We start from the raw sequence: 23,122 nt of genomic DNA, 5'->3' as shown, positions 1-23,122 counted from the left end.
AGCCCCTGGGATGCCAACATGATCCTGGGGAGAAGTAACAAAGGACACCCACAGCCAACTCAGACGAGGTGTCTGCCGCTCAGCAGAATTAGAGGGTTCCAACCAGTAACTGAGTTCTACTATAGAAAAAGCAAATGAGTTACATTTCTGTGATCCAGAATCTGCTCCCTGGGGGGTCCATTTCCTTCTCCGTATGTTAAGTGGCAGCAAAAGGTGGTAAAGCCGAAAAGCAGGTTTGGGTGGGTGGGTTTGTCTGTGCCCCGGCAGCCCTCCCCCTCCCTCCCCTTCCAGCACCGCGGAACACCACCAGTCCCTTCATCCATCCTTTATTCAAAGCCGTTGCCTCGAGCCCCGCCATCCCGAGGAGGCCCAGGGGGAAATCGGTGTGTTATAAATTAACCACGGCAGGGCATCACCCCAGGAGCCCAGGCAACTGGACGCAGGCCCTCCACAGTCCATCTCGGATTCTCAGCCTGCTGGGACCTGTCACAGTCCCTGGCCACGCAGCCTGCTCCTCTTGGGATCACAGCCTGCAGTTCCCTGTCTCTCTGTCAGTATGCCAAAGCTCAGCAGTATTCCGAATAATCCTCCTCCACGTAGTTAGAGGGGAACCAGCCAACCTGGAAAGAGAGGAGAAAGGAGTCAGGGCAGTCTCTATGCTGTTCCTCAGCAGACCAGGCAGGTTTCCTCCCACCTCAGGGCCTTTGCACCTGCCATACTTGCCACCCCCGAAGATATACCCCTTCGATACACACCGGGCTGACACCTCCCGACTCCTCCAGTTCCTACTCACATATCGCCTTCTCAGTAAGGACTTCCCAGCCACCCTTTTAAAACTGCAAACCCCACTCACCCCAACACTCCTTAGCCCTTTCTCCACTTTAGTTTCTCCACGCATTTATTGCCATTTATTTGATGGTCCTGGTTATCATTTATGGGCTTCTTATTGGCCTCACAAACACACACACAAAACACAAACACACTACAAGGCAGGATATTGTGTCTTATTCACCACTGAGTGCCCAGAGCCTAGAATAGTTCCCTATGACACACAATAGATACTTGATATTTGTTGAAAGGATTCATGGATGGATGGAATGGTGGATGGATGGATGGATGGATGGATGGACGGATGGATGCTTTACAGTTCAGACTTTCCTGAACACACCAAAAGGCTCCCTAAAACCTAGTGGCCTTCTAATGCACACTAACCTTACCCTCCCTCCGTGGTTCTTAACAAAACTCTTCACCTACACAAGTACCTGGGTCACTTGGTCACATATGTTTCCCCCCAGTAGAATGTAAGCTCTTAACCCATTTCTTTGTCTTTATTCAATAATTATTTCTGAGAAACCATTACAAGTGAGGCAGTATTCTAGACGCTAGGAACTCATCGACAGTAAAATAAAGAAGACACTCTGCCTCTTTGTAAGACAAAAATAAAATCAGGCAGAAACAAACAGTTTTGAGAAATCCCGAGGTCTCTCCTGACAGTCTGAGTTCAAGCAGGCGAAAGAGCACAAAAGGAGCAAGTGGTTAATCCCAGCTCCAGCTCTTCATGCACTGAACATCTCATGAGCACCTACTATGTGCCAGGACCCGTTCCTGGCATTGGTGATACTATAGTGGACAAGATCGGCATGAAAGCCTCAACGAACAGCTTGCCCTGCAGTAAGGTGTCCTGACCTGCTCCTGGGGTGCGTCGCGGTCCCCCTGGGCTCTCAACCTGCCCTGTGACTCCCCATCGCCATTCTGACCACTCAGCATGGCAACTGCTTGGTTACAGGCCTGTCCTCTTCAGGAGACTGGGTGCCATGACAGCAGTGATTGTGCTCATTTTTTGTCTCCTCAGCACCCAGCAGAGTGCCTGGCACGTAGCAGGTGCTCAAAAAGTAAATGCACGTTGCACCAAGGAATGAAATCCCTGTGTCCCTCCCTCCCCTTACCCAGCGAAGACCCCACGTGAGCCACTCCCCACCTCCTCCGCCCACAGTTCCAGAGCAGCGTCACTAAGGCCAGGTTGCCGGGTGCCAAGCTCCGCCCTGACTCACCCGGCCATAGATCTCCCCTCGCCACCAGCCTTGTTGCCCCTTCTTGTTAAGGATCTTGACAATGTCACCCTCCTTGAGGTTTAGCTCCGATCGGTCCCGGGCACAGAAGTCGTAGCGGACCTTGGCTGTGCCGAAATACTTGGTGCTCCCTGCTGTGTAGGGGAGAACAGAAGTGGCAGGAAGGCCTGGGGTGGAGGCCGGCCCACCGTGCAGGGGCAGTGGGAGGGCAACGCTCTCAGGAGAGTGACGCCAGGACGAAGGGCCCGTGCTTCTGTATGCAGGGTGCTGGGTGCCCTGTGCTCTGAGAGGTCACAGTTGTGCTCCCCAAATCATGCTTGCAGCCCAACCAGCATCCATACCTAGAGTACCATTTATAATTTTTTAAAAATGGTTTGTATAGCCCTGGCTGGTGTAGCTCAGTGGATTGAGCACGGGCCTGCAAACCTAGGGATCGCGGTTCGATTCCCAGTCAGGGCACGTGCCTGGGTTGCAGGCCAGTTCCCAGCAAGGGACACACGAGAGGCAACCATACATTGATATTTCTCTCCTTTTCTTCTCTCCTTCCCTTCCCCTCTAAAGATAAATAAATTTTAAAAAAATTTAAAAATGGTTTGTATATATTTATAGTAAAAGAAACGGAGGAATGATGTGGAAAATTTCATTCTAAGTTGCTAAATATTAATAATTTTAAAGAGGACCAAGAGTTGAAAAAAGAGAGGAAATGGGAAAAAGACAAGCAGTGGGGAAAAAGGCATAAAGGAAATTTTTCACAGTACAGTATAAGTGACACTGTAATTAATTTGTAGTACTTCTGCAAACATGCTAAGGTTGCACACCATCTCTACGCCAGGGCACATTAGTAATGTGCAGCTAGAGAGGAACATTTATTCAGTGTGGTGAGTGACTAGCAGCAATTTTTGTCTTGGGGTCCTGATGTTATGTTAGTTTTGCTTTTTCAGTAATAAAACAGCTTAATAATTAATGTTTAATACCTCTTTTAAAAAATTCCAGACATAAAAAATTCAGACAGTACACAACCCATGTGACTTTTCTGAAAAAAACATATTTTAGAATGCACACCAGAAAAATGAAATTTAAATCAAAAAAAGGAATTTCAAAAATAAAGAAAAACATGGAGATAAGAAATATAGTCCAAATAATTCTTGATACTACATTTGCAAGGTAATGCAATTGTAATGAAAGGATTCCCAAAATACATGTCATAATTATTTTAATTCACAGCAAACTATATTCAACACTGCAGATAATCACATCAAGCCCAGGAGGTGAGAGATACAAAGGGAAGCAGAAGTCAGGTGGACTGAAGGACTTGCCTTTTTTGTAGGAAAAGGCTGTAGATAATCCTTGATATTGTTACAAAAATATAGGCTTAAAAGCTACAGGTGAGGATCGTTCTGGTCCCTGGTGTCCTCATCTTCCCAAATACAAAAATATTACCCCTGACTCACCTTCCACGCAAGCAAATGAGGATGCCAACCACTCAAGGGCAAAGGGACAGACAAGAGTAGGAAGGGTCCCAGACACGACCTCTGCACGCCCACTGGAAGCAGTGCCCACAGTATTCCCAAACTTCCCCTCCATGATGGGAAGGAGCCAGGGCCGCAGGTCCCCAGCCTGAGGCGTCCTACCTGCTGGCTTGCTGATGGCTCTCCTCTCCGGCTCCTTGAAGGGGAACTGCAGGGTGGTGTCCAGTGACTTGAAGCAGTCCTTTAGGGAATTCTGCTGGTAAAACTCCACCAGCTCCTGGACAGGAGACAGCGGGACAGACGCTATCCTAGCTGGCCAACCCGGGAAGGCAGACTTGGAAGGAGCCACATCCACCCCTCGTGTCAAGTAGGTCCCACTTCTGGTCGCCCCCAAGTGATTCCTTGAATGCTCCTCATGATGGGAACCTCATTCTCTTTTTGCACAGCCAGGATCATTTTATAGGAAAGAGACCACATTGCTTAAAGCCAGATCCTCTAATAACCAATTTGCTTCATGATAAATTTATATCATAATTTATATCAACAATCTACTTGCCTAATGGCCAGTTCACTAAAAATCAAACCTACCTGCCCCCAGTGGGTGCCAGGAGCCTTATTTTTATAATTAATTATAATAGTTGATGCCATTAAGCACCTAATATGTGCTGGCCAGGGTGCTACCACACATCATCAAAATCTCCTAGTAATTGTGAGAGGTGAATACGGTCATGGTTGCCTTATTTTATAAATGAAAAATAAAAGGGAGGGTCCAGAATTCAGCCCCGGGGGGCAGGTTGTGGAGTAGAGCAAGTAAGAGCCGGCTCCTGAAATATGACTGATTTGAATTCAAGTCCCAGATTCACTGCACTCATGAGTATTTATTACACAAACGCTCAAGCTGAATCTAATAATAAGTAAACAACCAAGCAAATCATAACTAAGGGACATTCTGTAAAACAAATGTTTGCATTTTAGAGTTCTAGACTCTGAAGTTGCCAGTGTGGAACCTGTGAACAAAGATACCTACTAAGAAGGGCTCCTGGTAGCTAAATGGGCTCAAATTAAAACAAAAAAATCTTAGCAACCATTTCTACACAAGGGCCTCTTACAAACTGCACTCAGGGAGAAGCCCACACTGAACTACCCACCTCTGCACTGAACTGCCTGCCTGAACAGTGTTTCTGCCATCTGAGCCAACCCTTATAAAGGAGTTTCTAGACTCCTATTTCAACCAATAAGACTGAGGCTTCTTCCATCCAACCAGATCTGTGCAGGTCTGACCAATCAGAGCAGCTCTATTCTGACCAATCAGGACAGTGACTTTTGAACCAATCAAACTGTGAGACTCTGGAGCCCTCATTTACATGTGGACAGACCAATCAGGGACCAGGGATAGGGGCTTCTGTCTATATAAGCCTGCTTCCCTGTGCTTCTTGGAGCATACTTTCTTTTCTTTTCTTTTGTATTTTATTTATTTATCTTTAGAGGGGGAAGGGAAGGAGAGAGGGAGAGAAATATCAATGTATGGTTGCCTCTCCTGTGTCCCTTGCTGGGAACTGGCCTGCAACCCAGGCACGTGCCCTGACTAGGAATCGAACCTCGATCCCTTGGTTTGCAGGCCCGTGCTCAATCCACTGAGCTACACCAGCCAGAGCTTGAGCTCACTTTCTGATTCCAACAAGGTAGAAGGCTGCATGGCTCTGGCAGAACCAAAACCGTGAAGATCAGCTTGGAGCAGAGCAGAGCAGTTAGCCAGAGATGGACCTAGTGAGGAGCCTCTTGATCCAAGGGTTACCTTACAGCCATGCTGTTTTCCCAGCTATACTATTCCTGTTGGTGTTGCATTACTACCAAGGATAATCAGTTGACACCAGTATCACGAAAGACCAAAAATAAAGACTGGGGAACTATGGCAAACTAAAATAGGCTAAGAAGATAAAAACTGAATGCAATGTGTAATCTGTGATTATAACCTAGGGGAAAAAACAGGTATAAAAGATACAACCAGGGCAATCAAAGAGTTTGGAAAATAGACTGTATACTAGATAATTTTGCATCAATGTTCAACTTCCCAAGTGTGATGATGATAGTGTGGTGAAGTATGAGTGTGTATTGGCTCTTCAGATACTCAGGCCAACGTGTCTATGGGTGAAGGGACTTGATATCCACAAGTTACTCTTAAGTAAAGTTCAGATAAATATGAGCGTGTTTGTACAGAAAGAGAAAGCAAATCAGAATATTAACACTAAGTGTAGGTGAAAGGCTTACAGGTGTCCATTACATTTTTCCAATCACTTTTCAGAAATTTTCTCAGAAATAAAAAATGAAGGTGGGTGGAATTTTTAAGAATAAAAAGTTGGGGAAGAAAAAAATTGTGGAATAAATCAATACTCCCTAACCCTCTGGGGTGGGGGGTCCCTGTAAGGATGAAGTGAAACCTGAGATGGCCCTCTCCAAAAAAAGTGGGAGGTGTGCTCTGGCTGGCGTAGCTCAGTGGATTGAGCATGGGCCTGCGAACCACACAATCGCGGTTCGATTCCCAGTCAGGGCACATGCCTGGGTTGCAGGCCAGTTCCCTGCAGGGGACTCACGATAGGCAACCATACATTGATTCCCTTCCTCTCCTTCCCTTCCTCTCTAAAGATAAATAAATAAAATCTTTTAAAAAAATGGGAGGTATGTGCATGATTCTGGATTTTCTCGATTCCGAGAACCCACAGACCATGGGTAAGATCCACGTGCCTTAAACCAATGGGCTAAAATGCCTAAATGACAGTCCAAAGCTGCAGGACTCCAAAGAGAGAGAAAACTACTTGAAAGGCACTGGAATTCTCAGATGATCATTAAACAGATTAGGAAGGGCTAAGCCTTAAAGTCTGAGAGAAACGGGGACTCTGCTCTTCTGTGATGCTAGATGAGATCTAAACCTGTTCCCCCAAAGGCAAGGACCTGCACCCAGGACTGCTCTATCCAGCAACGTTTCCATTTAGAATGGAAGGACGGATAAAGTGCTTCCTGGATAAGGTCAAGTTCAAGGAGTTCATCATCACCAAGCCCTTACTATATGAAATGTTAAAGGGACTTATCTAAGAAAAAGAAGATAAAAAATACAAACAGCAAAATGACAACAAACTCACAACTATCAACAACCAAACCTAAACCCCCCCCCCAAAAAAAAACAACCAGAAACAAAAACTAAGCGAACAACTAGAACAGGAGCAGAATCACAGAAATGGAGATCACAAGGAGGGTTATCAGTGGGGAGGGGCAGGGAGAATGGGGGAAAAGGAACAGGTAATAAGCATAAATGGTAGGTACAAAATAGATAGGAGGAAGTTAAAAATAGTACGGGAAATGGAGAAGCCAAAGACCTTGGACATGAACTAAGTGAGGAGGGATGCAGGGGGTGGCGGGAGGGCAGAGCAGAGGGGGAGAAGGGGGAGAAAAGAAAAAGAAGAAGAAAAAAATCCTGTTTCACCCATCTGTGCAATGGAAACTCAAGAGAGTGAGTTGAGGGTATTGACTGGGATTTTATCTATTACAGGTCTGTCACTCAGTAAGCACTCTGTAAATGCTCTCTGTTGTTACTTATTATTATTACTATTATTATTAATCACCACCACTACACCATCATTGGTCATTAGGGTATTGAATTTAAGGCCAGGTGATCCCAAGTGCCCTTGGAGGGGCCATTGTGCATATGGACGGATGAGCAGGCGGCAGTCCCGTGATGGCACTTCAGGGAGGGTCCTGCCTGGAATCTGGGGGGCCGGAGTTAGGGGAAGACTGGCCCTTACCGCCAGCCCTCGGAAAGCCTTCTTCTCTGTGATCCGGTATAATCCTTCTGCCGTCATGATTTTAATGTGCTTGACTTCGACGTTATACCTGGACAGAGTGAGAGAGAGGGTCAGATGGCCACTGAGCCCTGAGGCTGGGGACTCAGGCCCATCTCAGCCAAGCGTCCACCCCAGGCTACACCCCGACCACAGAAATGGCAGTCTTGGCCACTTCAGGGAGGAGGCCGCTGGAACCCAGGGCCTGGGCTACCTCCTACTGTCCCTTCCCCGGGCTCAGCCTACACTTCTTCACTTCCTCCTCTCAGGCTTCTGATCTTCTTAGACAATAGGAATGATCTTTCTGGACTCACAGGGTTGTTGAGAAGTCAGAAGGACCTTGTAAAGAGAGGGATGTTCTACAGCAACAATTTTCAACCACAAGACGCACACTGGTGGACCATGAGGATTTTCAAAACATGTCACACCTGACAGTCGAGTCAGGGGCACTGGCCTCTTTTCCCTTAGACAGCCAACACAATAGCTGTCCATGTGAATGAGTCAAAATTAGACCTATTTTTGGTCAGATTGGCACAAGATATATTTTCTGGTGTGCTACAGAATTTTAGTGATTAGTTTATGTGAGCCAGGAGATGAAAGAGGCTGAAAACCGCTCTTCTAGAGGAGAGAGGACGAGACCTGCGCTGTCACCAACCCAGTGGGCCACAGAGACGTCAGGCCGGAGACGGTCATGTCTGCCCGGATGGAGAACTAGAAAACTAAGCCTCCTTCTGCTGCAGAAAACCCCTGGAAATGCTGAGGACAAAAGTGCTGAGATCTCAAAAAACAGGCTAAGGGAAATGCCCAGATGCCAAAAATAAGGACAAAACTGAAAACTAAGCAGTAAGCATGAACTTCCACCCTAAGGAGTTTGCTGACCTTGGCAACCGAGAAGCTTCTGTCCCCAAGTTCACAGAGACAGGAGAAGAGTTACCTCTAAGGTGGAGGGTTGGCCTGAGACCCGCCCATACCCAGTAAGGCTGGGCTGCCAAAAAGCGACGCCTGTGGAAAAAGGGGTGGGCTAGAAGAACACCACCCGTCAGCACAGCCCGGGACAATGAGAAGCTTGTCTGTCTCGGCCCCAAAACAGAAAGTCACCCTTGCAAATTCATAACCTCAGTCTGCCCTCATGTAGGTTTGGGGTGTCAACCAAGGAGGGGGTCAGGCTGTAATAAAGAACAAAAGGCATTTATTTGGGCAAAAAGTTGCAGCCCTGGAGACCCAGATTATCCAGGTATCAACCAAAAAATGTGCTCCAGGGGAGAATGAAGCAAGGCAGGGTCTGTAAAGGCAAAAACCCCAAAGCCTAATTCTTTCTTTCCTGCAAATGAAGGACTGCAGGCTAGGATACCAGGACTTCCTGAGTTTAAATGTGCAACCCGAGGGGGTGAACACTACAAGCAGGAGGTCAGGTCCACATGTGTGCAGGCAGCAGCTGTTGTGCCAGGATGTTTACGGCTCATGTGAGCTGAGTGGGACAGCAGGTCAGCAACTCAGCAGCAGCTCTGAGACTGAGGCCCCAGGGGCGCAGAGGCCCCCCTTCCCGCAGGGCCTCCTGACTCGGTTTGAGTGGATCTCTTCCAATGCTTGTTCCGTTTTCTTTTTCCATTATCAGAGGTTTGAACTAAAACCATCCGTGTGGTCTGGGAAACTAAGGAATTAACCTAAAACTTTGTTTAACTAAAAAAGAAATTAACTTGCTGGTGAGTCCCACAGAAACAAATGCAAACTCTCTGGAGATCCAGGCAGCGAAAGATTCCCACAAGGGAAGCCCCACTGGAAATGCCAGACAAACTGAGAAAACTGGGGAGGAAATGAGGCACCACAAGAGGGAAGCTGCACTCAGCAAACAGGGAAGCACAAGAGACGGGGGCTGCGAGGTGCCGGTTCAGGTGACGTTCTGCCTCTTCCTAGGGCAACACCTTTTGGAAGCTCCCTAGGAAGTCTCTCTCTTTCTTGTGGGGTGTCAGTCATTTAAAGGAAATAAATTTTTTAAAGTACCTAGGACCCCAGGGATTAAAGGGGGCTCTCATGACAACACCCCCTTCCTGCCAGGCACCTCAGTCCCACAGGTCACAGGGGAGGCAGGGAGGGAGGGAGGAGTTACTTAATGCTGATGGCATATTCCGCTGCGTCCTTCACCCTCTGCCGCACCAAGAACGTCCCATCCGAACGGTTGGTCAGGATGCTTTCTGCTCCGGCCCGTTCCATGGGGCCCGCGTACCTGCCAAGACACACGGAGGAGAGAGGTCCACACAGCCCCCATGCCTGGCCCTCCATAGAGAGCCACTTTTTCTCCTAAGCCTTGTGACCTTTTTTGAAGTTGATGACAACCTGGGTCAATAGCACTTAGACGCCAACAGAAGCACCGAAGAGGCAATGACCAGAGTCCAGAGGTGGGCAATTTAAACAAGGGGCCAAAAACTCAGCCATCAAGATAAATAACAAATAAGTAGTATTTCACATTGTTGAAAGAAATTAAAGAAGCCACAAAGAAATGGAAAGATACTCCATGTTCATGAATGGGAAGACTCAGCATAGTTAAAATGGCCACATCACTTAAAGCAATATACAGATTTAATGCAATCCTCATCAAAATTGCAATGACATTTTTTCAAAGAAATAGGACAAAAAATTATCAGGTTTGTATAGAACCACAAGAGCCCAAATTGCCAAAACAATCCTGAGAAAAAAAAGACAAAGTCAGAGGTATCAACCTCCCTGATTTCAAAGTATACTACAAAGCTACAATAATCAAAACAGTATGGTACTGACAGAAAAAGACACACGGACCAATGGAACAAAACTGAGAGCCCAGAAATGAACCCACATGTATATGAGCAACTAATTTTTGACAAAGGAGCCAAAACCATACAACAGAGAAAAGCAAGCCACTTTGGTGATGGTGTCAGGGAAACAGGAAAGCTTCAGGCGAAAGAATGAAGCTGGACTGCTGTCTGAGAGCACACACCAGAATTAACTCTGAGTGGGCTGAAGCCTGAAATGGAAGGTCTAAAACAATGAAGGCACAGAGAAGAAAACATAGGTCCTAAGCTGAATGGAACTTGGTCTCAGAGATTTATGAACTCAACCCTAAAGGAAATGGAAGTGAAAACAAAAATAGCCCTGGCTGGTGTAGCTCAGTGGATTGAGCGTGGGCCTGCGAACCAAAGGATCGAGGTTCGATTCCCAGTCAGGGCACATGCCTGGGTTGCAGGCCAGTTCCCAGTGGGGGACACATCAGAGGCAACCACACATTGATATTTCTCTCCCTCTCTCCTTCCCTTCCCCTCTCTCTGAAGATAAATAAATAAAATATTTTTAAAAATAAAAAATAAATGGATGGGACTATATCAAACTAAAAAGTTTCTGCACACAAAAGAAACCATCAACAAAAGAAAAAGGCAACCAACTGGATGGGAGATATTTGCAAACAATACCTCTGATAAGGAGCTAATATGCAAAATATATACAGAATTCCTACAAGTCAACAACAACAAAGAACAAACAATCTTATTTTTTAAATGGGCAAAGGGCCTGAATGGACGTTGTTCCCAAGAAGATATACAAACGGCCAACAGATCCAGGAAAAGTTGTTCAACTTCACTAGCTATAAGGGAAATGCCAATCAAAACCACAAAGGGTATCACGTCACACCCGTCAGAAGGGCTTTTGTCCACACAACAAGAAACAACAAGTGTTGGGAGAAAAGGGAACCCTTGCGCACTGCTGGTGGCAATGTAAACCGGCACGGCCAGTATGGAAACAGTATGGAAGCTCCTCAGAACATTTAGAATAGAGCTGTCATATGACCCAGCAATCTCTCTTCTGGGTGTCTATTAAAAAAATTTGAAAACATTTATCCATAAAGGTATATCTACCCTATTCACACTGAAGTACTATTCACACTGGCCAAGACATGGAAACAACCAAAGTACCCTGCAGTGGAGGACTAGATAAAGAAAATGTGGGGCATATATGCAGTGGAATACTACTCAGTCATAATAAAGGATGGATCCTGCCCCTTGCGACAACGTGGATAGATCCTGAGAGTCATCATGCTAAGGGAAATAAGTCAGATGGAAAAGGACAAGAACCATGTGATTTCACTCATACACGGCATATGCAACACAAAGCAGCAGATGAACAAACAAAACAAACAAGCAAAGTCCTAGACACAGACAACGGTATGGTGGTCACCTGAGGGGAAGGGGGTTGGGAGGGGCGGCTGGAGAGGGTAAAAGGGGCGGAATATATGATGATGGAGGGAGACGACACTTTCAGTCGTGAGCACACAACACAATATACAGATGATACATCACGGAATTATACACATGAAATTAATGTTATTAGCCAAGGTCACTCCAATAAATTCAATTTTTAAAAGTTGCATTTTAACATAACATTTGTAAAAATCAAGATGACTACGAAAGCAGTCATGAAAAGGAGCAAAACTCTGACCCCCACTGCAACACGGATGAGCCTCGAGCACACGGTGCTAAGCGAGAGCAGCCAGACACAGAGGCCACACAGTGTGTGCCTCCATTTGTGGGACACGTCCAGGACAGGCACATCCAGTGACAGGAAGTGGGCTGTGACTGCCAGCGGCTGGGGCCAGGGACAGGTGACTGCTAGTGGGAATGGGCTTTCTTTTTTGGGTGATGAAGATGTTTTTGAGAAAGACAGAAATACTAGTGCACATCACTGTGAATGTATTAAATGCCACTGAATATGATTGTCAATATGAATATACTTATGTTGTAAATGTAAATATGCAACAAATATGCTAATTACAGATTACATATAATTTAAAATAATATATACATGTGAATATTAATATATCTGCTATAAATGTGAATATGTAACAAAAGTGTTAATTATAGATACATAATTATAGATAATGTATAAATATGAATATATGCTATATAAATGTAAATATAATGTATAAATATAAATATATGCTATATAAATGTAAACATGTATAGTTACAGATGATATAGTTATCAATTACATATAAATATGCAACATAAATATAAACATTAATTTATATCTATTAAATTGCACTTAAAATGGTTAATTTTATTATGTGAATTTCACCTCAATTTAAAAAATGAATGCACCCTGGCTGGTGTGGCTCAGTGGATTGAGTGCCTGCCTATGAACCAAAAGGTCCCAGTTTAATTCCCAGAGCACATGCCTGGGTTGCAGGCCAGGTGCCCAGTAGGGGGCGCATAAACCACACATTTGTGTTTCTCTCCCAGTCTTTCTCCCTCCCTTCCCCTCTCTCTAAAAATGAATAAATAAAAACTTTAAAAATATATAAATAAGTAACTTCCGGCCAAGATGGAAGTGTAGGTAGATACACTTTGCCTCCTCACACAACCAAAAGAAGGACAACAACAGATTTAAAAACAAAAAATAACCAGAGCTGCCAGAAAACTGAACTATATGGAAGTCCGACAACCAAGGAATTAAAGAGAAGTATTTGTCCATACCAGTAGGAGGGGTGGAGATGGGCAGCCAGGGTAGAGAGGAGTCACAGCAAGGTGGTGGCTGGAGGACCAAGGTGGGCAAGGTGGCAGGTGGCCGACTGGGCGGTCCCACATTGCACGTGGATAAACCAAGAGGAACAACTGAGGAACCAGACACACCATGCAACCCAGGGTTCCAGCACAGGGAAATAAAGCCTCAAAACCTCTGACAAAAAAAAAAAAAACCAGTGGCAGTCGAGGCAGCAGGAGAAACTCCAAGCCTCCTAGGAGAGTTTGTCGGAGAGACCCACAGGGTTGTAAGATGTATACAAACCCACCCACCTGGGAATCAGCACCAGAAGGGCCCAGTTTGCTTGTGGGTAACGGGGGAAGTGACTGAAAGCTGTCAGAGGGCTAAGCAAGCGGCATTCTTTCCCCTTGGACCCCTCCCCCACATCCAGCGCCACAACACGAAGATGTGGGTTGTCCCACCCTGGTGAATACCTAAGGCTCCACCCCTTACTATATAGCAGGTGCTCTGAGACAAAAAATATATATATATGGCCCAAATGAAAAACAGATCAAAGCTCCAGAAAAAATACAACTAAGTGATAAAGAGATAGCCAACCTATCAGATACACAGTTCAAAACACTGGTAATCAGGATGCTCACAGAACTGGTTGAGCATGGTTGCAAAATACAGGAAAAAATAAAGGCTATGAAAAGAGAAATAAAGGAAAATGTATAGGGAACCAACATTGAAGGGAAGGAAACTGGGACTCAGATCAATGGTTTGGAGCGGAAGGAAGAAATAAACATTCAACTAGAACAGATGAAGAAATAAGAATTCAAAAAAAATGAGCAAAGGCTCAGGAACCTCCAGGACAACTTTAAACACTCCAACACCAAAGTCATCGGGGTGCCAGAAGGAGAAGAGGAAGAGCAAGAAATTGTAAACTTATTTGAAAATATAATGAAGGAGAACTTCCCCAATCTGGCAAAGGAAATAGGGTTCCAGGAAGTCCAGGGAGCCCAGAAAGTCCCCAAAAGGTTGGGACCAGGCATATCATAATGATATTGCCCAAGATTAAAGATAAGGAGAGAATCTTAAAAGCAGCAAGAGAACGAAGACTCCTTCGTTACCCACGAAGGAGTTCCCATAAGACTCTTAGCTGGTTTCTAAAAAGAAACTTTACAGGCAAGAAGGGGCTGGAAAGAAGTATTTCAATTCATGAAAGGCAAGGACCTACAGCCAAGATTGCCCTATCCAGCAAAGCTTTCATTTAGAATGGAAGGGCAGATAAAGTGCTTCTCAGATAAGATCAAATTCAAGGAGTTCATCATCACCAAGCCTTTATTATATGAAATGTTAAAGGGGCTTATCTAAGAAGAAGAAGATGAAAAATATGAACAGGGAAAGGACAGCAAACTCGCAGTTATTAACAACCACACCTAAAACAAAAGCAAACCAAGAGGACAGCTAGATCAGGAGCGGAACCATAGAAATGAAAAACACATGGAGGGTTAGCAACAGGGGAGTGGGAGGAGGAGAAGCGGGGAGAAGGTACAGAAAATAGCATAGACGGTAGGTGGAAAATAGATAGGGGGGAGGGCAAGAATAGCAGGGGAATAGAATATAGAATATAGAATCTAAAGAACTTGAGACACATGGTCATAAACTAAGGGGGGGATGGTGGGGAAGGGGGTGTGCAGGGTGGAGGGGAATGAAGGAGGGGGAATAGAACAACAACTGTAATGGTATAATCAATAAAATATATTTTTAAAAAAGAATGGAAGGGCAGATAAAGTGCTTCCCAGATAAGGTCAAGTTAAAGAAGTTCATCATCACCAAGCCCTTATTATATGAAATGTTAAAGGAACTCACATAAGAAGGAGACAAAAAATATGAAGAGTAAAATGACAACAAATTCACAACTATCAACAACCAATCCTAAAAAAAAAAAAAAAAAAAAAAAAAAACAGAAACAAAAGCAAAAACGAACTAAGCAAACAACTAGAAAAGGAACAGAATCACACAAATGGAGGGTTATCCGTGGGGAGGGAGCAGGAGCGAAGGGAAAAAGGAACAGAGAATAAGAAGCATACATGGTAGATACAAAGTAGACAGGGGGAGGTTAAGAATAGCCTGGGAAATGGAGAAGCCAAAGAACTTACATGTACGACCCATGGACATGAACTAAAGTGGGGGAATGTTAGTGGGAGGAGGCTGCAGGGCAGAGGAGAAAAAGGGGGAGAAAAAACGGGACAACTGTAATAGTATAATCAATACAATATATTTTAAAATAATAAAAATAAAAATAAATGAAGGCAAGAAAATGTCAAAACTTTAACTAAAGACAAGACCTGCTTCTGCACTTGCCTGATTCAACACAATTCACCTGTTCCTGCTCCCTGACCTGTCGCATTTATTCCTGTCTTTATTTATAATTTTGATGTTTTGCTCATTGTGGATATTTTTGTCTCGCTTTTGATCTTTTAAAATATTGCATTAAAATGCAATATTTGACGTGTGGATCTCAATGCCTGAGTTTTGGGCACCCCCTTAAGTTTTGCACTCATAGCAATGCCTCCCTCTCCTCGCCCACTGGCGGCCCCGGTGACCACTTCCCGGCAGGGGAGGGCAGAGCGAGCACAGCCCACAGAGACTGTGGTTTGAATCCTGGCTTTGCCACTTAGTTGCTCTGTGACCTCAAGAGCTGATTTTTCCCCTCTCAGCCCCAATTTCCTCTGCTAAAAGGAGGGTGATAAGGATTTAACAAATGGCGATAATACAGCTGTGGAGTCAGGCCAACCTGCGCTAGAATCCCATCTCACTTCTTCACTGTGTGACACTGAGCAGGTCACTTCTCTCTGAGCCTCCGTTTTCTCCTCTGCAAACAGGGAGTTAGGAGAAGCACCTCCTTCAAAGGGCTATTGCGAGAATTAAATGTGCTGACGTAACGCTGCGTTACATCAAGTCTAAGATGCCGACGGTGTAAAGTGTTCTCTCACGGGCCATCACAAGACACAAATCACTACCCCTAAGATTAGGCAAAGAATGAGACTCCACTGACTGTAAAAGATGTTAAAATGTGGGTGCGGAGGATATGAACACTTCAGGATTGATGAAATGTGACCAGAAGAGCTCATGTAATAACACCAGATAATCGAGTGCTTATTGTGTGCCAGTTATGAAGCTTCATGACAATCCGGAAGGAAATATTGGTATTAATCCATTTTCCAGAGAGGAACGCTGAAGCACAGAGAAGCTGACTTACCAGCTCAAGGTCACACAGCTGAGAAATGTTGGAGTCAGCGTTTGCACCCAGACCAGTGGACTCCAGAAGCAACACTGTGAACCTCCACCCCGCACTGTTCTATGTGCGCAGGTGCTCATGGGAAGTATGGGGATGACCATTACCGGAGCCACCATCATGTTCCTGCCAGTGAGACCCCATCTTCCATAGTTTGGGACCCTCTTCTGACTGCTCTCTCCTTAGCAGCCCCCGATGTAGGGCTGGGCCTAGCCATCAATGCCCAGGGTTCAAAGGATAGACAACGGATTGGTGTGGAGGCCCCTCCCATGGCCAGCACAGGTACCCCCCCCCCCCGCCAGAGGGACCCCAACCTGAAAGTAAGAAAGGTGGCTCTACTCACCNCAGCACAGGTACCCCCCCCCCCCCGCCAGAGGGACCCCAACCTGAAAGTAAGAAAGGTGGCTCTACTCACCAGAGATGCACGGACAGGTCCTGAGGAGGGCCCTGGGGACAGAGACGGAGACTTAGGGCACAGAGCCGAGCTTGGCAACAGACCGCAGGGCCCTTCATCCAGCCACCCACCCACCCGTCCACTCCACTGTCATCCACCGAGTGCCTGTCACATACCAAGCACTGGGCTGTCCACTGAGAAGGCAGTCCCAGCATCTGGTGGGAGAGGCTGGTCCCCAATCAGACCAATCAGGGGTTGTCCAAACACTTGTTTTAGCATGGCCCCCACTCTAAGAAAGGTTTTTACACTTTTTAATGGTTGACAAAAGTATTTGAAAGACTAATACTTTCTGGAATGGGAAGATAATACAAACTTAGAAGGCAGGGGCCCTAGTTTGGTTTTATTGGAAATGGCCATGTCCCTCATTTACAGCTGAGGAAAAGTGTGCTAGTCCCTGACCCAAATAAATGTAAAAGGGTGGATGGCCCACCCTTCTCCCGCCTCAGGCCCATGCGGAGGGCTACGCCCACAGAGACAATGAGAATGGGGGGACAGTGAGAGAAAGGGGAGAGACGGGGAGGCAGACGATGAGAAGGAGAGAGAATGAGAGAGACAAGGAAAGAAAGAGATAAGGCGGGGGGAATGAGAAAGAGGACAAAGAGAGAAAGACGAAGGAAGGAAAGAAGGAGAAATGGAGAGAGGTGAGGGAGGAAAAGAAAGAGAAAGAAAGAAAGAGTTGATGAGGACATGGATAAACGGGAACTCTAATTGCATTGCTGGCAAGTTTGAAATGGTACAACCTCTGTGGAAAATAGATGGCAGGTCCCCAAAAAGTTAAAAAAATAGAATTACCATATGACACAGCAATTCCTCTTCTAGGTGTATAGACCCAAAATAATCGAAAACAGGGACTCAAATAGGTATTTGTACACCCATACACACAGCAGCAATATCACAGTAGCCAAAAGGAGGAAATAGCCCTGGCTGGTGTGGCTCAGTGCACTGAGTGCTGCCCTGTGAACCAAAGGGTCACCAGTTCGATTCCCAGTCAGGGCATATGGCTGGGTTGCGGGTCAGGTCCCCAGTACAGGGGCGTGCGAGAGGTAACCACACATTGATGTTTCTCTCCCTCTCTTTCTCCCTCTGTTCCCCTCTGTCTAAAAATAAGTAAATAAAATATTTTTTAAAGTGGAAACAACCCGGGTATCTAACCACGGATGAACGGTTAAACAAAATGTGGTCAATCGTGGGCGGGGGGTGGGGGGGGCGGGGGGGCGGGTGGCTGGGATGGGAGTAAAAGACAGAAAACTGTACTTGAACAATAATTAAATAAATTTTAAAAATAAAATTTAAAACGTGGTCAATCAGACAACGGAATATTAATCAGCCTTAAAAAGGAAGGAAATTCTGACACCTGCTACAGCAGGGATGAACCGTGAAGACATCACACTCAGTGAGAGAAGCCAGACACAGACGGTCAGATGCTGTGTGATGCCCCTCACAGGAGGCTCTGATAGGAGTCAGAGCCATAGAGACAGAAAGTAGACGGTGGGGGCTGGGGCGGGGAAGCGGGGAGTCAGTGTTTAAGGGGGGCAGAGGTCGTCAGAACCTGGAGTTTCAGAATGACCTGCCACAAGGGGCAGTCTGTCCCTATCTCAAGAGCCTCCCCAAGCCTCCCTGCCCCTCAGATTCCCCTCGGGACTCCCAGATTTGAGGTACTCACATGCACATAGGGCTTGACCCTGTTACAGGGAAACCAGCCAACTTCATTGGTAGCTGTATTCCGGCCCTAAAAAGCCAGGAGGGACAAACATGGAGAGAGAGGTTACAGGCATCTGCCCCCGTGTGTGTCCACCTTTCTACCTAACGGCCGCTCTGGCTGCCATCTGTCTCCGTTGCCTGCATGACCCAAAGACACGCCAAGTAGTATCAACTTCCTGGGAAAATAGCCAGCTCAGAAGGGCCAGGCCAGCCGCAGAAATGTCCACCCATAGCCCCCTGCCCAGGCACCTCCTCCAGACCAGCCTTCCTTCACTGGGGCCCAGTGGGGCCATAACCCCACTTCACAGGGTCACCTACACCCATGACCCCACACTCAGGTCCTTCTCCGTCACTCCCATGGCCCCAGCCCATACCTCCCACCAGTTCTGTTCCGCCTCGGCCTTAGTGAGCTCCACGATGTCTCCAGGGTTGAGCCGTAGAAAAGGGCCAATGGCTCCCGGGGGAGGAGGAATCCCATAGTACTCCTGGCAAACCTCCATCTTGGGCAGCCCTGGAGGGGAGGGAAAAAACTGCCATCTGTCTCCACAGTGGGCGTGGTACCCAGGGATTTTGGAACCCAAGTGTCCCTACCCACCGGGATAGTAAAAGTTAAAAAGACTGACAAGTAGTGGCCAGGATGGCGAGCACCTGGGACTCTCTTACATTGCTGGTGGGAATCCACTTTGAAAAACTGTTTAGCAGTATCTATTAAAACTAATGAGAACTTTCCCTGGTGATGGAGCAGTTTCCCAAGAGAAACGAAAACACGTGACCGCTGAAAGTCATAACAAAATGTTCACAGCAGCCTTGTCCCCCAAAGCCAAAAAGTGGCAACAAACCAAATGTCCTCGATAAAATGGATACACAGAGTATGATATAATCACATGGTGGAATACTACACAGCAATGAAAAGGAACGAGCTATTGCTACAAGCAACCACATCAATGAATCTCACCAACATTGTGTGGAATAAAAGAAGCCAGATGCAGTAAGAGTACATACCGTGTGACTTCACTTTCATGAAGTTCAAGGACAAGCAAAACTAACCCGGGGTGGCAGAGTCAGATAGCGGCCCCCTCTGGGAGTGGGTGGGCACTGACTGCCAGTGCTATCCCGTCAAACTTTCTGGGTTGAAGAAAATGTGCCGTAATCCGTGCTGTAACCACTGGCCACTGAGTACTTGAACGCTGGCTAGTGTGACTGAGTAAAAGAATTTCTAAGGTTACGTAAATTAATTCCTATTTAGATCGGACAGTGCAGGTCTAGAGTGATGGTAATGTTCTATACCTTGATCTCAGTGTTCGTCACACAGGGGGAAATTCACTGATGCATATACAGTTGAGATTAGTCACTTTGTATACCATGCGGTATATGTTTTCTACTTCAATAAGAGTGTACATGTGATGTGTATGAGCATGTACAGAGGGCATACATGCACAATGGGCACATACACACACCGGTGTATATGGAGATGCATCAGTGGAAGCAGGGAAACAGACATGAAATCTGAGTCTCTACACTGACTCTGTAGGTCTGTCAGCAAAGGCCCATCCTCTCAGCCACGCCAAGCCCTTCCCACCTCTTCCACAGCACTTTGCCCTCCTGCCTCCTAGCGCCCCACCCCCCCGCACGCGCACGCGCACTCCCCCTGCCTGGAACCCCCCTGCCCTCCCCTTCACCTAACTCCTCCTCACCCCACAAGTGTCCACTTAAATGTCTCCACTCCTGAGAAGCCTTCCCTAAAGGCTCAGATTCGTCGGGTCCCCCAATTTTATGCTCCAGAAAACCTGTAATTTACTCCCCATAACCGTAACAGCTTAACCAAAGTCTGTCTCCCACCAACAGCCTGGGATTTGGGAGGGCGAGAAGCACAACCATGTAGTTACTATTTGCCCCGAATGGGCCAAAAGATGCTGAAAAAAAGTCACCCGTCACTGCTGTGATTCCACAAAACCCACTGACTGGTGAATGACTCCAGCCTTCTCTCCCTGTCATCGAACTAAAAAGGATTCTGCCAAACTGTCTCCTGTCCCCCGTCCTCCAGGCGGAGGACACTCGGCTGGCACCGACGTGTTACGTCGTGACTTTGTGGCGCAGAATAAGTAGAAGAGGGGATGAAAGGAACTATGCAGGCGTGCTAGTCGGCTAAGACTACGGCAGTTTGTCAGCAAGAGACAAAAAAGAGGCCGTGAATAAGAAAGGTGGACGGCAGGGCAAGAAGATCCTAACAAGGATTGTTGCGTTCCGTGCATTCCCTTCACGGTGTTTGAACAAAGCAGGTAAAGAATTTGAGTTCGTTATATTTACATTCCATTCGGGTTTCTAGGACGGACACAAATGCTTTATCAGCAGGACATTATGTGGTCACTGACACAAACGTTGAGATCTGTCCCTGGGCCAGCATCCCTGAAACAAAGACCAGATTTCCTCCTGCCCCACACAGCGCCCCCTGCTGACTCACCCAGCTCATTCCTCTTTTTGTCCTGAGGCCGGCGATGTAGCCTATCCTGGAGGGAGAAGACACCAAGAAAGCCAGCATGGCTACCTGTGCCCAACCTGGGCACTCCTCAGCCCCTGTTGGGGTACCTAGGGAAGGGCCATGCCCCCTGCGGGGGTCTCCCAGAGCCTCCCGTCATTACCCACCCCCCATGATTTCCAGGCACAGAAAGAAGTATGGAGTCTTACCTTCTTCATAGTCCCAGAAAAATCTATAGGAGAGAAAAGGAAAGTTAGGATGGGAAATGCTCCTCACAGAACCAAGCCCACCTCCACCCTCTCTCCCGTGGTACCTTGACCATGGCGGCCACAGGGCGGCACTCTCCCCAGACACTCTTTGTGTGCAGGCGCCCGGCACCGGTGACAACGGTAGCCCTGATAGAAAGTCCCCCTGGCATGCAGAGGGTGAGACAGAGAAGAGAGTGACATCGATGGATGCGGCCAATCATTTCACCAGCAAAGCGTAGGGCCAGGTTCTCTCAGAGTGGGAGAGAGATGGAGAAGCTTAAGACCGTAGGAGGGCCTCCCACCTCCCACCTCCCAGCTGCAGGAGCCCCTCAAAAGAGAAAGTGCTGACCAAGCCCAGGCCCCGGGCCCGCCCTCCCAGACTCCCACCTCAGCAGCATCTGGCAAGCCTTGCAGGACGTCGTCTCCTCAAAGGAGAACATCTGGAAGTCATGCCCGTTGGCCGTGGCATTCTCAGGGTAGATGTTGGAGCTGGAGAGGGAAGATAATTTCAGGCAATGGATTAGTATTTGACCATGAAAAGGAATAAAGTGCTCATACATGTTGCAACTTAGATGGATCAGTAATTTCTTCATTTTCATGGCTGATACCATTCCATTGCACGGATATGTCAAACTGTGTGTATCCTTTCACCCACTGATGGACGTTTGGGCTGCTGCCACCTTCTGGCCATTGTGAGTACTTTTTCCCAGTGCTGCTATGACATGAGAGGAGACAGAAAGCAGTAAGCGCTTGCCAGGGACCAGGAGGGGAAGTGGGGAGTAACTGCTTCATGGGTACGGGGTCTCCTTTTGCAGGGGTGGGTGTGAATATGTTTTGGAAGTAGAGGTCATGGTTGCACAACAATGTGATGTACTAAATGCCACTGAAATGTACACTTTAAATTGGCTAATTTTTTGTTATGTGAATTTCACTTCAAGGGGGAGAAGCAAACAAAGGAGGAAGAGGAGGGTAAAGTTCTACCTGGCAACCCAAGCTTGCACAGAACCTTGGCATTCTGGTGATGCCGACAGCCTTAAGACTGTCTCTCCCATTTCCCAGATGATGAAATTGAGGTTCAGAGTGGTCCCACAGAATGTCAGAGCAGATGTGAGACTAGAGCACAGCACTGCCTCCCAGCCCCTGCACCCACGTGACAGAGTCCCCTGACAATACAAATATGGAGCGGGAGGGAGTCTCACATGGCCATCTCGAACTGCTCCATCCACTTCTTCTTCAATTCTCGTGTCTTGAAGAACAGCTCATAGCCCTGAGCACCTTGGTCCTCAATCAGGAGAAACATGTGAGTCCACTGCAGAGAAGCAGGTTCAGAATGAAGGTACCCACCCTGCAGAGAGTGAGGCCACATGCCCACTAACCCCTGTCCCTATGAGGAGAAAAGGATGGGGCCACTAACAGCCTCTCTGCCCCCCGAGAATCACGCACTCACCACTGTAAAGGGTTGCCCAGGACAACCAAATACACATGCATAAATCTAAAACCACACACACACACACACACACACACACACACACACAGGGACTCATTCCAAAGGCCAAGTGGAGTGTCTCAAGCACTGAGGTTTCCCAGCGACAGGGTCCCCAGTTCCAGCCTCAGAGCCCCACCTTCTTGCTGTCACGGTCTCCTGAAGAGTCATCTCGAACCTGGAAGCTGTGCAGGTTCACAAAGTCCTTGAGTTCGTAGGAGTCCCCTCGGCGCTTACAGATGAGCAGAGCTTTGTCCAGCAGGAAGGCATACCTGGGAGCAGCCCGGTCAGGTGCCTCTGTCTGGCTCCTCCCCACAGTCCCTACCCGCTCTCTGCCTGATTCCTTCCACCTTCAGGGTCCACCCTGCTGTCTATCTAGGACTCTTACCTTCTCTCCCCAAGTGGCCAACATGGCCATGCCCACCCGCCCATCTCAACCCAGCCCATATGTTCCAAGCTAGTCTTGCCACCTTCCCGTCTTGGCTCCACCCACACTACCATGCTGGCTTTGTCCTGTACATCTAGACTCCACCTCCTGGTTGGGGTGGCCCCACCCACATGTCTATTTAGAAACCTGGCTCCACCCATACCAGGGCTCTGCCAG

The 23,122-nt window shown here is 47.1% G+C and overlaps 1 protein-coding gene across 2 annotated transcripts in view; it reads right to left on the bottom strand.

The window, feature by feature from the left end:
- Nucleotides 1–313: 313 nt before the first annotated feature.
- The window catches only part of VAV1 (vav guanine nucleotide exchange factor 1), a 59,937-nt gene continuing 37,128 nt past the window's right edge, over nucleotides 314–23,122 (bottom strand). Inside the window, exons 14-27 of one of the 2 annotated variants that reach the window (XM_037042719.1) lie at nucleotides 22,658–22,790; nucleotides 22,235–22,344; nucleotides 21,423–21,524; nucleotides 21,101–21,198; nucleotides 20,997–21,019; nucleotides 20,773–20,818; nucleotides 18,686–18,822; nucleotides 18,274–18,339; nucleotides 16,572–16,603; nucleotides 9,479–9,595; nucleotides 7,336–7,423; nucleotides 3,701–3,815; nucleotides 2,052–2,203; nucleotides 314–620 (exon numbers count right to left, since the gene is read on the bottom strand). In XM_037042719.1, coding sequence (XP_036898614.1) covers nucleotides 567–620; nucleotides 2,052–2,203; nucleotides 3,701–3,815; nucleotides 7,336–7,423; nucleotides 9,479–9,595; nucleotides 16,572–16,603; nucleotides 18,274–18,339; nucleotides 18,686–18,822; nucleotides 20,773–20,818; nucleotides 20,997–21,019; nucleotides 21,101–21,198; nucleotides 21,423–21,524; nucleotides 22,235–22,344; nucleotides 22,658–22,790 — 1,273 coding nt within the window. In that variant the 3' untranslated portion in view covers nucleotides 314–566. The remainder of the gene's footprint in view (nucleotides 621–2,051; nucleotides 2,204–3,700; nucleotides 3,816–7,335; nucleotides 7,424–9,478; nucleotides 9,596–16,571; nucleotides 16,604–18,273; nucleotides 18,340–18,685; nucleotides 18,823–20,772; nucleotides 20,819–20,996; nucleotides 21,020–21,100; nucleotides 21,199–21,422; nucleotides 21,525–22,234; nucleotides 22,345–22,657; nucleotides 22,791–23,122) is intronic. The other variant, XM_037042720.1, reaches the window with a different exon arrangement.

This window comes from Sturnira hondurensis, unplaced genomic scaffold (genome assembly GCF_014824575.4).
Source record: "Sturnira hondurensis isolate 20B ecotype Veracruz unplaced genomic scaffold, ASM1482457v3 Scaffold0003693, whole genome shotgun sequence".
Classification (NCBI taxonomy): domain Eukaryota; kingdom Metazoa; phylum Chordata; class Mammalia; order Chiroptera; family Phyllostomidae; genus Sturnira; species Sturnira hondurensis.
The sequence above is the reverse complement of the archived record's forward strand: the minus strand, read 5'-3'. Positions and strand labels throughout refer to the sequence as shown.